The 15476-nt window shown below is 35.7% G+C and overlaps 1 protein-coding gene across 7 annotated transcripts in view; it reads left to right on the top strand.

Moving 5' to 3' along the window:
- Window positions 1-15476, top strand: part of KIF1B (kinesin family member 1B) — a 150803-nt gene that overhangs the window by 33698 nt on the left and 101629 nt on the right. For all 7 annotated transcript variants that reach the window (XM_043922955.1, XM_043922953.1, XM_043922952.1 and 4 more), the window contains exons 3-9: window positions 3706-3782; window positions 4638-4817; window positions 6976-7041; window positions 8189-8367; window positions 8945-9056; window positions 12515-12592; window positions 13319-13384. In XM_043922955.1, the coding sequence (XP_043778890.1) occupies window positions 3706-3782; window positions 4638-4817; window positions 6976-7041; window positions 8189-8367; window positions 8945-9056; window positions 12515-12592; window positions 13319-13384 (758 nt within the window). The remainder of the gene's footprint in view (window positions 1-3705; window positions 3783-4637; window positions 4818-6975; window positions 7042-8188; window positions 8368-8944; window positions 9057-12514; window positions 12593-13318; window positions 13385-15476) is intronic.

Genomic DNA, 15476 nt, shown 5'->3' with positions numbered 1-15476 from the left:
TTCTTCCAAGGAGCAAGTGTCCTTTAATTTCATGGTTGCAGTCACCATTTGCAGTGTTTTTGGAGCCCGAGAAAAGAATGAGAGACAAATTAGAAGCCCTGCACACTGTTTTCACTCATTTGACTTTGATACAAGAATCACTGTTTTAAATATTGCCCAGTCTTTTCAGTGATGGAGTTCTTTCTCTCTTTGGTGAAAGTTGATAAAATTTATTGTTTTTTTTTTTTTTTAAACTACTGGTATTTTACGTGTATACTGCATAGGTATATACTGTTTTGGTTTTTCTTTTTTGTTGTTTTTCCTGAAAATGGTACAGGATTTAATGAAATAAAAATTGTATGTGACCTGTGGAGGACATTCATCTGAGTGCCTTCTTGATGTAGGGCAGCACAGAGGATCCATAAGACATGGTCCATGTACCAAAAGGATCTTTAATAGGGTGGGAGCACCAGAGATTTGATGTCACGTCTCAAGAACTCCAATATAGTATTGATTCATTGACCCTTGCCAAGAAGTTGAATTCTTATATTATGCATTAGCTTATTTTACCAGTAAACTTTTCTCACTTTGGTTTAAAAACCCATAGAATATGGGTTATCATACCCATTGAGGGAATTTAAAACAAGATAAGATATCTAGTTTTGAAAATTAGCATTTGTATAGTGCTTTCCTCAATCCTGTGAACTAGGTATTACCTCAGTTTTAGAGAGGATACGAAAGTGTAACAACACCCAAGGTCATAAGAAAATCTAAATATATTTCTTGTTCTTACTGACGCTGGTCCTCTGATTACAAGTCCTATATCCTTTACAAATGTACACTCTCCTCTCTCCCTTCTTTTATTAATGGTTGGAGACATCCTGTTTCTTAGTCGACTTAAAGGAAGTGAGTTAGATTTTAGCTGTTCAGAAAGAAAAATCCTCTGGCGCGTCCTTTCAAAATGTGAATTCATTGCCCTGTCCTGTGAATTCAAGTGCTGTCATTAATATTTTATCTTTATCACAGTTTTTTCTCTTTACAGAGTTCTGGAGTCTTAAAATTCTTTGCTAGTAAATATATAATGTATTCAAGATAATATTTATGTAATGTGTATGTAAATATAAAGAATAGTATAAAACAACTCTTTAACTGCTACCCATTCTAATATATAGAAATAACCTTTTCGGAGAGGGAGGTGGGAGGGGGGGGTCGAGATGGGGAATACATGGCTGATTCATGTCAATGTATGACAAAAACCACTACAATATTGTAAAGTAATTAGCCTCCAACTAATAAAAATAAATGAAAAAAAAAAAAAGAAACCAGCAGATAAAAAAAAAAGAAATAACCTATGCCTTCCGAGTCTGCCTACACTCCCGCCCCAACATGTAACAAGAATATTGAATTTTGCATTTTTCCAAGGTGTCTTATTTCATTTAGCAATTAAAATTTTTAAAATATTGTGGGTAAATTTCATCTTGTTTGACATAACTGTTAACATAAATGGCTCTTTAAAATTCTGTTTTTATTTATTTATTTATGTTGAAGTAAAGATACTTTTGTTAATAATAAGGCAGTTATTTAAAAAGCAGTTTGATGCAGAGTAGTCAGAAGTAGAAATAAAATGTTGTACACATGAACTTAATCTAATGTTGTAAACCAGTATTACTTCAATAAAATATAAACATTCAGTAGAAATTTGAAAAAGAAAAGGTGTATCTTTCTTATCTTTCTTTGTATACGAAACACTTAATACACAGCAAATGTGCCCCCACCGCTGCCAAAGTTTGTTAAATAAATTCATGCATCTGTGTGCTGAGTGGAATACATAATAGCTGGAAAGCAAAGCAATAGATAAAAATAAAAAGCAGCTTGATTTTGAAGCTGGAAGTTAGGAATATTTATTAGTTTCAGAAGTTTCAAAGATCAGGGAAAAGGGTCTGTTAAGGAAGAGGAAAAGGATTTTGTGTTCGCTGGAGTAGTTTTTCTTTTGCTTTACTAGAGAAAGGAGAACAAAGGGGGTAAGATTGGAAAACTTGCCCTTTCTTAAATTGCTCTTGGCAGATTGGTACTGCCGGTGAGTAGCCTAAGAGTGAATAAAGTATGGCTTAAAGTTTTCTGACAGCAGGTATTCACCATGGTTTTGAGTGGTGACGACTACTTCATAGGTCATTTCCTATATCTTGTGATTTTCCTTTTTGTTGAGCCACTGAAACCTGGAATCTGGTTCACCAAGTATGATGCTAATTTCCGTTTTCTTGGTAGAGTGTCTGTGTGGTCTTTCATCTTTTAGGAACTGTAATTCTCATAGTTCCTTGTTTCATATGGATGAGGAGAGTTCTGAACAATGCCTGCCATACAGTTTGGGTCTGAGGTGGTCATAAATGTGCGTACACATGCACATGCATAATCGCATGTATAAAAATGACTTACTGTGTTTTCCTTGGTGATCACTGCATGAGCGGAGTATTTGAGTAGTGGGTGTCTGGGCTTCGGAGCTGGACTCCCAAGATTCACATCCTGAATTGCCTCTAGCTAGCCCTGTAGCCTTGGGTTTTCCTTAACCTCTTTGTGATGGTTTCTTTATAAAATGGAGTTAATAAAGCATCTGCCTTTTAGGTGATTGGGAGGATTAAATAGGTCTGTGCATAGAAAGTACTTACAGCCGGGTTAAATGCTCCATGAATGTCGGCCGCTATTTAAATCTTGCAGGTAGGGCCTTTTGTTTTGAAACATACTTATTTGCTTAGATTACCATTTGTGTGGGGGGGAGATGTTCTTTCTAGAACCATGTCTCCTTGTCACATGATTATGTGCTGTGAGCCTTATTAATCCTCTGTCAGCATTTGAGGTTGGAACATAAGTGTGGCCATACCCTGTGAAATCCAGTGAGAGAGAACTAGGCACCGTAGCAACTGTTGCTATTTGTGTCCCAAGCAGCAGCTGCCCATGGGACAGATTTATTTTTTAATCCTGATCTCACTGATAGCTTGGGATGTGGCCCTGCCTTAGAGAAGTGGGTTGGTTGAGATGCCTGGTCTTTGAGGCGACTTCATGGCCACATGTTACAAAGATTCTATTCCATGTGAAATATGAGGTACTAAAGCTTTGTGTATGTGAGGGAGCAAGGGAGGCCAAGCCTCAGTATTCAGTCTAGTCCCTGAAGTACGTGACTGGATTAATTACACAAGAAATCACTTTTGATGTAAATAATGATTTCAGAAATAAAACTATCCTTCCAATGAATGCCTCCTTACTAAATGCTTTTCTTAAATGGATAATAAGATCTTTTAAAGAGTTTGTTTCAAGCGGTGGTTGGATTAATTCAATAATTTTTCTACATTTTATTTTTAATGTGTTGATATATTTAAAGCCTTAATGAAGTACCTTGAAATGGTCGCATGGCCCATTTCCAGATTTTTTTTCTTCGAACTTACCTAGATTCAGTCACAGAATATTTACTGAATACCTACTATATATACCAAGCTGTTTTGTAAATCCTGGTGACATCTTGTAACTGTTGTTGGTCTGATTTTTTTTTTTTTTTTGAGTTCTATATATAGACCTATCTATTAAAAATGTGATTGATTTTATTTTTCAGTTGCCCTATTGCGATTCAGTTGTATGAGTTTACTGGTTTGAATGTTTTGAGTTTACCACATAATATCATGTTGTACTAACATTTAATTGAGTGACTTATAAAATCAAAACATTTTCCTCCTGCAGGTATTATTAACCCAAAGAACCCAAAGGAAGCTCCAAAGTCTTTCAGCTTTGACTACTCCTACTGGTCTCACACCTCGGTGAGTGTACCCATGGTGCAGTGCAGTAGAACATTGTGGGTTTTAAATGGTTTGAAAGAGGCTGCAAGTCCACAGGGAAAGCAGAGATTACCAACATCTAGGAAAATGAAGAGTAGGACCTTTTGCAGTGTGCTTTTACTTATTACAGGACCCTAAATCTTGCTGGCTTCTAGTGATTGTTCCTAGAGTTTGCTTCTGCATCTCTATTATACATTTTTTGTTTTTGTTTTTCCTGTTTTGCATTAGACTAGGAGATGTTTTAAACTACTGCAAAGCCTAATTGCCAAGGGAAGAGTCTGTGAAAGGGACTGGAAAACATTCTCCAGAAGCTGTGTTTATTGAGAAATAACCACACTACCTGGAACGAGTTCAAAGAATTTTTTGTTGTTGTTGCATGTGGGATGCATTTGTTGCAATTTGTTGCATTTGGCATGTGGGCTCTTCCCCACCCAGGGATCAAACCCATGCTCCCCTCCATTGGGAACACAGTCTTATCTACTGGACTGCCAGGGAAGTCCCCAAAGAAATATTTTTATATGTGGACTTGATGTTTGATTTTCTAGTCATGTTTCCCACTTAAGAAAATTTTCTTGGAGCTCCCTATGAATGGAAGAGTGACACTTTCATGGTTATGGCAAATGAAATGTAATCATGTCAGATAATTTCATGTAGATATTTTTTTGTATGGGTGGTCTGAATGTCTCTAATAGTACCTGTGTGTGTTTAATGAGAAAAATAAACTATATATAGGGGGCACTAGTCTAATTTGAAACACTTATTTATTATAGAAGTAATTAATAAGCATAGGAAAAAGTATGAATAAATGCCATTTATTTTTCCTTTTAATCTTTACAGCCCGAAGATCCCTGTTTTGCATCTCAAAACCGTGTATACAATGATATTGGAAAGGAAATGCTCTTACATGCCTTTGAGGGATATAATGTCTGTATTTTTGCCTATGGGCAGACTGGTGCTGGAAAGTCTTATACAATGATGGGTAAACAAGAAGAAAGTCAGGCTGGCATCATTCCACAGGTAAAAAACACAGCAACAAAAAACTTCTGTTCATTATTACTCTTAGTCCTTAACTACTTTAACAGTTTTTATTTAGCAAAAATTTATTCAGGGACTATCGTATGCAGGGCACAAATGTAAATCACCTGTCCCTTTCCTTCAGAGGAGCTCACAGCCTGATGGAAAAGACTGATATTTGTTCAGAGTCTGTCTTTATATCCAATATCATGTTGCTTTATCTTTTGAACAATGTTATCAGCTTCTTTTAAACGTGATGGTAGGTGCCACGTTCTGTTCTGAATCCTAGGAACACCTAGTGAGTGTTGTTGATCTGATATTTTTCCCCAGTTCATGTTTCTTAACATTATGAGCACCCAGATCACTTCTTAAGAGTATGATTATTTTTGTTTTTTGATTGCCTTCTCTTTTATGTTATTAATTTAACACTATCACTTAAACTTTGAGCAGTCTGAGATTTTTTTAAGAGCAATTAGTCTTGATTTTGTATTTTGTTTGGGGATTGAGAAAAGTTGTTACATAGGTATATTTAGAAGGAACTTCTTTTGCTAATAACAGGAACATGGTTTGCTTTTATCAGTGATATTTGGGATTAATTTTAAAATGTCCTTTTATTGTAGGCCTAGTGCAGCCATTGCTGTATTCTGAAAATAAAATACATAAGGAGAAATAGCTACTTTTTTTGAAAGGATTATTGGATTTATACTTCTAAATTCAGCTATATAATTGAAATTATTAAAAAAGATTAGAACATTTTCAGAAAAAATAGAAGGTACTAACTAGCATGCTTTTTTCTGTAAAAAGTATATGTCTGAATTAAGACATATGTTTGGGAATTGTCCTTTATGTATAGTAACGGTAATAATTATAATACTAGTTAGAGAAAACATTATGAGCATTCATCACATGCCAGGCACAGGTCTAAGTTCTTTACGATTCTTAGCTCATCTTATCCTCTTCATGTGACCCTGAGAGGTCGGTGCTCTTGTTTCCCTCATTTACAGATGAGGGAACTGAGGCACGGAGAGAGCATGTCACCTGCGCACATACGTGGCAGATCCAGGATCCACGAGGAGGCAGGGTAGTTCTGGAGTCTTTGCTTTTACTGCTATGTAGTAACTTCTTTAGCAGTAAAATAATCGTTTGTAGATTACAGCAAGTAACATTCGCCATTATTTTATCCCATTACCACACTTAGTTTCTCCTTCTCTTTTGCTTAATTTGTTTGTTATTGTGATTCTTGCATGGTTACATATGTATCTCTTTTCCTGATAAAATTTTGGAATATTTTAATGCCAAAGCATGAATTTCTAAAAAGATTGTTAAGTTCTAAAAACTGGCACTTGCAATACATTTTAAGTTCTATTTGAACTTCTAGAGAATCATGAACGTATAGCTCATTTTTCAAATGTATGTTGCTTGCTTTAATACGAAGCATATAGCAAATGAAAATTCAGTGGATTTTTATTAATTATTCTTATTTAAAGCATCACATATTTTAAGTAAATTAAAGGATAGGGAGACTAAAATTTATAATTTTCCTGATCTAGAAAAATTAATGTATTCTACCAGAAATGTCACTGTGTAATGACTGGCCTCTCATAAGAGGGGTTGGAATCTTAAGGCAGAGGTAAAGGGGAGAAATTATAGAGTCAAAACTCTTCTTGAAAATACCTTCATTTACATCCTTCAAATAGTGTGTGTTTTCCCTATACATATATGTATGTATGTATAAATTTACAATGTATATAGTAACTGATAACATATAATAAAATTTATATATCATGATAAGTGTGGAAAATAGTTTAATAGTAGTTTTACTTCTACAGTTATAATACTCATGGTAGAGTTACAGTTAATTCTAGTATGATATGAAGAGTTGAATTCCCGTGAAGTGAAATCAATGACATAGCAATAGAAGAGACAATTCTCTTCACCTAAATGTGACTTTCTTTCTAAGGAAACGTTGAGATGATATTGTTCAGGGAAAATAGGGGTTAGCTGAGAGGAATGTATTCGAAACTTTCCTTTTATTTCATTCAAAGCATTTACCCTTGATGTTGATGCCATTAACATTTTGAAAAAGAGAAGAAGAATCTTGCTAATTCCTTTAACACTCATGGGTAAGTTCTGACTTATGCCTCTTGTTCTGCTTCTACAGTTATGTGAAGAGCTGTTTGAGAAAATCAATGACAACTGTAATGAAGAAATGTCTTACTCCGTAGAGGTGTGTACAGCTGTGGGTTAAAAATAGTCCTCGGTGCTCCATTCCCTCAAATGCTACTTTTAAATAGTTCCAAATTATGACAGAGCTATATATCACTTAACTATTTCCCCACTTCTGTACTTTGAGGATATTTCTAAAGTTATGGTTAATGTGAAGAATGCTGCAATTAAATCTTTGTTCGAAAGTCTGTGGCTTATTGTACAGTTTAAATTCAAAGGGTAGGGAGCAGGACAATGTGATTGAAATTTTTGAGCTTATAGGTAGTAGAAGAGGATACCATTTTCTTTCATATTATGCAGGGTTCACAGGCCTTTTTGGAGCATAGGGTGAATCCCTAGTTGGTATTTTGTTTTTCTTTGCATTGGTGGTACCTCTGCCCCCTCTCCTGTTTCCCCTCCTTGTTCATCTGCTTCAGCCATTTCTGGGACACACTAGAAACATTTCTGCCTCAGTGCTTTGTCACTTACATTTCTTTTGGCCAGAAATTTTCTTTCCAGGGTATCTTTTTGACTAAGTTTTAACACTAATAGAAATCTTATTTTCAAGCTTTTGGAGTAATTGTAATCCTCACTTATTGACAACATCATACATTAGAAAAAAAGCCCGTTATAACTGATTTGTTGTTGTTTAGTCACTAAGTTTTGTCTGACTCTTTTGTGACCCCATGGACCATATGTAGCCCACCAGTCTCCTCTGTTCCTGCAGTCTCCCAGGCAAGAATACTGGAGCGGGCTGCCATTTCCTCCTCCAGGGATCTTCCTGACCCAGGGATCAAACCTGCGTCTCCTGCACTGGCAGGTGGATCCTTTACCACTGAGCCACCCGGGAAGCCCTAATAACTGACTGCTGAAAGGGCTTTGCAAGTAGGACTAGTGGTAAAGAATCCGCCTGCCAGTGCAGGAGACGCAGGAGACACAGGTCGATCCCTGAGTTGGGAAGGTCCTTTGCCACCAGTACTCAGTTATGTCTGTGCTACTCATAAGAGAATAAAAGGGACTGGAGCTATGGCATTTCATGTTGTAAAGGCTATTGATCTCGAATTGTAGAGCTTTTAATAAAAGATGCAAAGATAAAAAGATTTAAGCTTTTTAATGTATACGATTTCTTTTTCCAAGTCCTCTAAATCACTTTAATAACATATTCCTAGGTGAGCTACATGGAAATTTACTGTGAAAGAGTACGAGACTTGCTGAATCCCAAAAACAAGGGTCATCTGCGTGTGCGTGAACATCCCCTTCTTGGCCCTTATGTGGAGGACCTGTCAAAGTTGGCAGTCACTTCCTACACAGACATTGCTGACCTCATGGACGCTGGGAACAAAGCCAGGTATGGGAGGAAACAGACTCATGATCGAGGTTTCTGACACGTTTTGAGCCCTTTAGTTCCTGGTTAGGGGTTTGAGACCACATTTATAGCTGTGGAAGTTGCTTTTACCGTGGAGTGCTCTGATCCTTTGGCTGTCCTTGAAAAACAGTGGTCTCAGCATATTTGGTGTTCTTATCCAGACAGCACACTGCTGAACCACATCAAAACTTTGGTTAAGTTCTGCTGTTAGGTTTTGATCAAGTCATGGTAAAATGTTGGTCATCACTTGCCTATAGTAGTAATTGATTCTGAAATATTCGAGCACCTGATGAACAATAAAAATCAGATGCCTCAGTACTTTCTAAAGGTAGAGCTGGAGTATGAAAAATGATTCTGATAGGGTGCCTTTGAAGTTGGAGGTAGCTTGATAGGATCACAAAGTGTAATCAGAGCAGTTTTGTGAAAGTGGCAGTCTTGTAATAATGAAGAAGTTTAAAGCTGTTGCTTGTGATTGTTACGCTTATAATTTGGAGGCTGCTGTCATTTTAACATTCATCTAAGGATTTCATTATCACGTGATCACATTTATATTTTTTAGGACAGTGGCAGCTACCAACATGAATGAAACAAGTAGCCGTTCCCACGCTGTGTTTACCATTGTCTTCACCCAGAAGAAACATGATACTGAGACCAACCTTTCCACTGAGAAGGTAGGAGAACTTCAGTGTCTGGGCTTGAGTTGTGTGGAATGAAGGTTTTCAGAAGCCCCTCCTGCTACCTTTGGATTTTGTGGAAGGGAGGAAAATGCCCTTTTACTTAATGGAGGGTATCTTATACTTTATGCTTGTCATTTATATTCCACTCTATATCAGTTCTGAGTATGGGTTTTTAGGTGAAATTGCAAGGTAGAAAATAAGAAACAAACCAAGACACTTGAGTCTCAAAAACTACTCCACACAAGAGGGTTAAGCAGTTCTGTGGGGAAGAAAATTCTTCCTTTGTTTCTTGATTGGAACCTCTCAATTACCTTACTAACATCTTTGGTATATGTATTTTACTTTTTTGAGCTCTGATAATATTACTGTGGAATTAAACTGTTTAAGCAAACAAGATGTGTTTTATTTTGGGGGATAAAAATAACTACACAGCATTTTTGGTGTTCTTCAAATGCCAGTGGTTGTTAATTTCTCATTTTCTATAGTGGTTGGCTAAATATAGTACATTAGAATTAAATTGCTTGCTTTAGATCTTGACTATTCCATTTTTCAGCAGTATTATGTTGGGCAAGTCATTTAAACTCTTTTGCACCTCAGTTTCTCTAACTTCATAGGATTGGTAGAGGAGTAAGTATTAATATAGGTTAAGTGCATGTATCTAATGTCTGGCACAGCATAGCCATTTAATAAATGTTAATTTTATTGGCATTACTATTAAGAATAAACTTATGTTGTCTCCTACTCTGCCTACTTTTCCTAAGTAGCATGCAGCTGGATTTTTAAATCTGAAGTTAGTTATTATACTGGCTCTTATGAAAGATCTTGCCTGAGAACTTTGTGATGCCAATATCATTAAAAACTAAAATCAGAGGGTGGGATGTTTCAAAAGAACAGCATGTATACTATCTATGGTGAAACAGATCACCAGCCCAGGTGGGATGCATGAGACAAGTGCTCCGGCCTGGTGCACTGGGAAGACCCAGAGGAATCGGGTGGAGAGGGAGATGGGAGGGGGGATCGGGATGGGGAATAAGTGTAAATCTATGGCTGATTCATATCAATGTATGACAAAACCCACTGAAATGTTGTGAAGTAATTAGCCTCCAACTAATAAAAAAATTAAAAAAAAAAAAAAAAAAAAAAAGAACTAAAATCACCTTTTACTTAATGACTTGTTTGTTTTTGGCTGAAGATTATTTTTTTAAAATATACTCTTCATATAAGTAATCAAATAGCTTGACACTGCTTAGCCAGAGGTTCTGTATTAATGTAATTTAGTAGTATTTGTCTGAATGGCACCAAGGAACATCCTATGTGAAAGCATTTTTTTCTTTTCTTCCATGATGTCAGCTCTACAACGGTAATGATATTAACCCCATAACCATAGCTTCCTTGACAATCCATTTTGGATACTTTCCTGAAGCATTTTTTAAAAAATAACTTTATTGAGGTTTTATTGAAGTACAATAAACCACACACATCTGGAGTATAAAACTGGATCAAATATGTATATAGTAAACCCCTCCTCCCCCCATCTGCAGGGGATACTTTCCACGACCCTCAGTGGATGTCAGCAACTGCAGATAGTATCAAAACCCTTATATATTGTTTTTTTCTCATACATGTATACCTGTGAAAAAATTTAATTTATAAATTAGGGACATGAAGAGATTAACAGCAGCAATAATAAAAATAGGACAATTGTAATAATATACTGTGATATTGATATATAAATGTCTCTCTCACTCTCAGAATATCTTTTTGTACAAACTTAGTGCCTTTTCCCTCTTAATGAAGCAGTTATCACACACTGTGGGCATAACTTTTGCAGCCTGAAGTTCAGCAGTGAAAATTAACAGGAATTTCTTTTTCCCTCTTTACAATTTCATGAATAGAAGATTCATTGCTACTGTAGATAGTAGCAATCTCAGCATACACTTAAGAGAAGCTCTGTATTTATATGTCAAAGGCTTCTCTTTGACATACCTGGATTATCAGTGTTACTGCTTTTGTGTTTTGGGGCCATTATTAAATAAAATAAGGGTCACTTGAACACCAGAACTGTGATACCCCAAGAGCTAATCTGGTAACTGAGATGGCTACTAAGGTACTGATTAGTGGGATACGCTGGATAATGGGGTGATTGTGTCCCAGGCATGGACAGGGATGGAGTGAGATTTCTTCACGCTACTTAAGATGGCACACAACTTAAAACCTATGAGTTGTTTGTTTTTGGAATTTTCCATTTAATACTTACCAAAGATCTGCTAGAGAAGGGATAGGCTACCTACTCCAGTATTGTTGGGCTTCCCTTGTGGCTCATCTGGTAAAGAATCTGCATGCAATAAGGGAGACCTGGGTTCGATCCCTGGGTTGGGAAGATACCCTGAAGAAGGGAAAGGCTACCCACTCCAGTATTCTGATCTGGAGAATTCCATGGACTATATATAATCCATGGGGTAGCAAAGAGTCGGACATGACTGAGTGACTTTAACATAGTTGACCATGGATAACTGAAACCATGGGAAGTGAAATGAGATATAAGGATGGGGCCACTATACACCTGTAAAACCGGTACCACAGTTCAGATAATGAGAATTTCTGTTACCCTAAAGAGTTGCCTCATGTTCCTTTGTAATCTCTTCCACCCTCATCCTCAGGCCATCTCTGATTGGCTTTTTGTCACTATAAATTAGTTTACACTTTCCAGAGTTTTGTGTAAATAGAATCACATGGTATGTATTATTTTCAGCCTGGCTTCTTTCAACTTAGCATAATGGTTTTGAGATTCATCCGTGTTGTTCAATAACACATGTTGTTCAATCCGTGTTGTATCAATAGTTCACTCATTTCCATGACTGATTAGTATTCCATTGTGTAGATATCTCACAGTTTGCTCATTAATTCATCTGTTGATGGGCATCTAAATTGTTTCCAGTTTTTGATCATGACAAATGAAGATGCCATAAACATTTGTGTACATGAAGGTCTGTGTGTGTGTGCTTGTTTTTTGTTTTTCTTGGTAAATATCTAGGAGTAGGATGGTTGAGTCTTACGGTCAGTTTTTGTTCAGATTCTTAAGAATCTGCCAAACTGCTTTCAAAAGCGATCATATCATTTTGCATTCCCATCAACAGTGTGAGAATTTCAGTTGCTAAAGCTTTGTTTTTAATATGTCACTTAATGGGTTAGTGAGTTTTATATGTTTTTATGACGTAGCATTTTAAGATGTGTTTATTCTGAAATTACTTCTTTTAAACCAAGATAATTGCTGTGAACTCTTTTTGCATGCTGTTTAAATTGACTGCCATATATTTGTATTCCTGTGCCACATATGAGGCCTAATTAATCTTTTTAGTGTTCTCTATGCCTTACTCTTTTAATTTCTTGCCTCTAAATGTTTTCTGCTTCTCCCTTGCTTATTTTTTAATTGCCTCAATGTTCTTTACCAGGTCAGTAAAATCAGCTTGGTGGATCTAGCAGGAAGTGAACGAGCTGATTCAACTGGTGCCAAAGGGACTCGATTAAAGGTATTTATTTTACCAAGTAAATAGCCTAGTCAATAAATGCCCTGTGACACAGGTTAGCAAGCTATAGCCAGTAGGACAAATCCAGCCCACTGCCTGTTTTCGTAGATAAAATTTTCTTGGGACACAGCTGCATCTATTCATGTATTATCTGTGGCTGCTTTCATGCTACAGTGATAGGATTGAGAAGTTGCAGCAGAGGCCGCGTGGCCCACAAAACCACTGACAGAAGAAATTTTCTGCCTTCTGACTTGTAATTCCAATGCAAGATATGTTACATGATAATAGTTAAGGAGGACTTCATAGTCAGGGTGAAAATTGAATTGTATTTTGAGGAATGGTGTGAATTTGGTTAGATGGAAGTAAGGGACAATAATTAGAAAACAATACACAAATCCAGATGTGAGAACAAGCATGGTCTTTTCTAGAGATTTGCTTAACAAGAGGAGCAATTGCACGTCAGTGAGTTGTGGGAAGAAGGCTACATCTGTGAGTTTTTCAAGCACAGACATCGTGATGATAATTTAGGACTGAGTTAGGCATGTGGTCTTGGCCTGTCAGCAAGTGGAGAGGAGGAAAGATTGAGGGTTAAAGAAGGTTTTTAGAACTTGTGGTCATAAATAAAAAATAATGCTAGCGTATGGCTAGTTGTATTTTATGTATTATGTATGATGTGGCAATAGTAGAAATTCTTTATCATAATTCCTTTATGTTTGATGTTGATTTCAGGAAGGAGCAAATATTAATAAGTCTCTTACAACTCTGGGTAAAGTCATTTCAGCCTTGGCAGAGGTGGTAAGTGTTATACTTCATTGTAAGGGAAAGTTTGTCTACTCAGCAAATGTACTTGCCTAATATTTTATGATTGCTCATAAAGGGTATTCTCTTTTTTCCTTTTATATAATGTCTTTCTCTTTTTAGAGCTTTTCAGATAAGATAGTAGGTATGGCACACTTTGACTTTGTACTGAAAATAAAAGTGATTAAGGAGAATGAAAGTAAATATAGATCTGTAAAGGCTAGAATTAAACTAGGTCTTTGCAAAGACCTAAGGTTTGACTGTTTGAGCCTTATTTTGTAGCTCTTGTAAAAGGAAGTATATTTATTGCATATTATTTTCTATGTAATCTTTTCTAAGTAGGTGACTGTACATTTTGGAGTATTTTGAGCAGTTTGCCTTGGTGAATGCTGTTGATTTGTGGGCCAATAAACTATTTTTAAAAATAGTTTTATTTTTTCTTATTTCTTAGAATTAAAATGAAGCACCTTATACAAAAATAGTTGAAACAATTTTTGTATGAGGGGCTTTGTTATTTAGGTTAGAAGCTAAGGAAGTGCTGGTTATTTTATGCTCTAGTTTAGTACCTCATTGGAATCTCTAAACAGGATTAAATGTTTTCTTGCTTGTCTCTGAGAAGTGATATTCAATTTATGACTTAAAAAGATTTTTTTAATGACTTAAAATATTTTCTGTTTGGAGGCTTATCCTGTGTTCTCATTCTCTTTTAAATGCTTTTCCCTGTAGGATAACTGCACCAGCAAGGTATGGTGGGGCTTGGTAGAAATGATCTAGCTGTATAATCAGTTGCTGATTTTAAATCCTCAGCAGAATGCTTGGAGGCATAAGTAGGAATGGAAACTTCAAGAAGCATTATATTTGTTTTCTAGCTCTGGAATTTAGAATTACTATTTAGGGTGACCATGAATCATGAGATAGCACACCAATACAAAGAGGTTTAAGAAAAATGTAGCTATCATTTCAAGAAGCCAGCTATGTTTTAGAGTGGTGCCCATAAAAAATTTATTTTATTGCTCTTAGGAGGCATATAGGTGACTGCCATATAGGTTTTCTACCATGAAAAGTCATGGATTATTCAAATTATTAAATTTTTTTCTTATTCTTTGGTTATACATAAATTGAAGGCTCTAAGATCAAATTAAATTTCTGTTTTTAACTGTTAAATGTTTCCAGAAAACATTGTTTGCATTCTTATTAATCCAGATACAGTAGATTTTTCTTTTCCTTATATTTCTACACAGATATTCTAAAATTTATTAATACTCTTTTGCATAAATAATAGGGCACATAATAGTTTGATCTGAATCACAAGGGTATCATGGAGGATAGAGGCAGTGTCTGCTTTGAAATATTTTTAAATATATAGATTTGCATATCCTCTTGTTCTATAAAAATATTTTTAAAAGTGCTGGTTTTCTGGGTTTTTGCTTTTTGTTTTGTTCTGTTCATCGGACAGAGCTGCCTGAGACTAAAACATCTCTCTGCTATTTGATATAATACATATGTGGATATTCTTCCAATATCTAATCTAGGTCCTAGAACAATGAAGACTTAAAATTTAGTGATTATTCTAACTTGTCCTGTCTGTTTGCTCATCTGTTTACATCTGTATCAACCAGAGGAAAAGTTTACAAAGTATTTTTTCATGTATTTCCCACACTGATCTATGTCACAAAATTTAGCAAATCATCTTTTATAATCTGTTTTATACAACCCAGCTTAGTACTGTGTGTCTGTGTCATAAACTGTAACAGGTCAGAAATAAATGTTAATTTTTATATAACAAGCATGATTTTTGGTGAATTAAGATGTATCATTATTTTCACTGGGAAGAGAAACAGGATTATTTCCATGCGTACTTAAATAGTATTTTTTAGTGAGGTTAGTGATCTAAGTAAAGCTTGTTATGTAGCTGCTGAAACACTTATTTTTTAAAAAAATTGTGGGTGTGAGAACAGGAGATTAATTTGTATGAGAGCAAGCAGAGAAGAAATGGCTAAAGTTCTGGGATATTTTTAAATAGAAAAGATTGAAGTTCTATTTATACTTCTTCATTTAGCTACTCCTTAGTTTAGCCTAATTGACAGAA

Source organism: Cervus elaphus, chromosome 14, assembly GCF_910594005.1.
Source record: "Cervus elaphus chromosome 14, mCerEla1.1, whole genome shotgun sequence".
Lineage (NCBI taxonomy): Eukaryota > Metazoa > Chordata > Mammalia > Artiodactyla > Cervidae > Cervus > Cervus elaphus.
The sequence above is the reverse complement of the archived record's forward strand: the minus strand, read 5'-3'. Positions and strand labels throughout refer to the sequence as shown.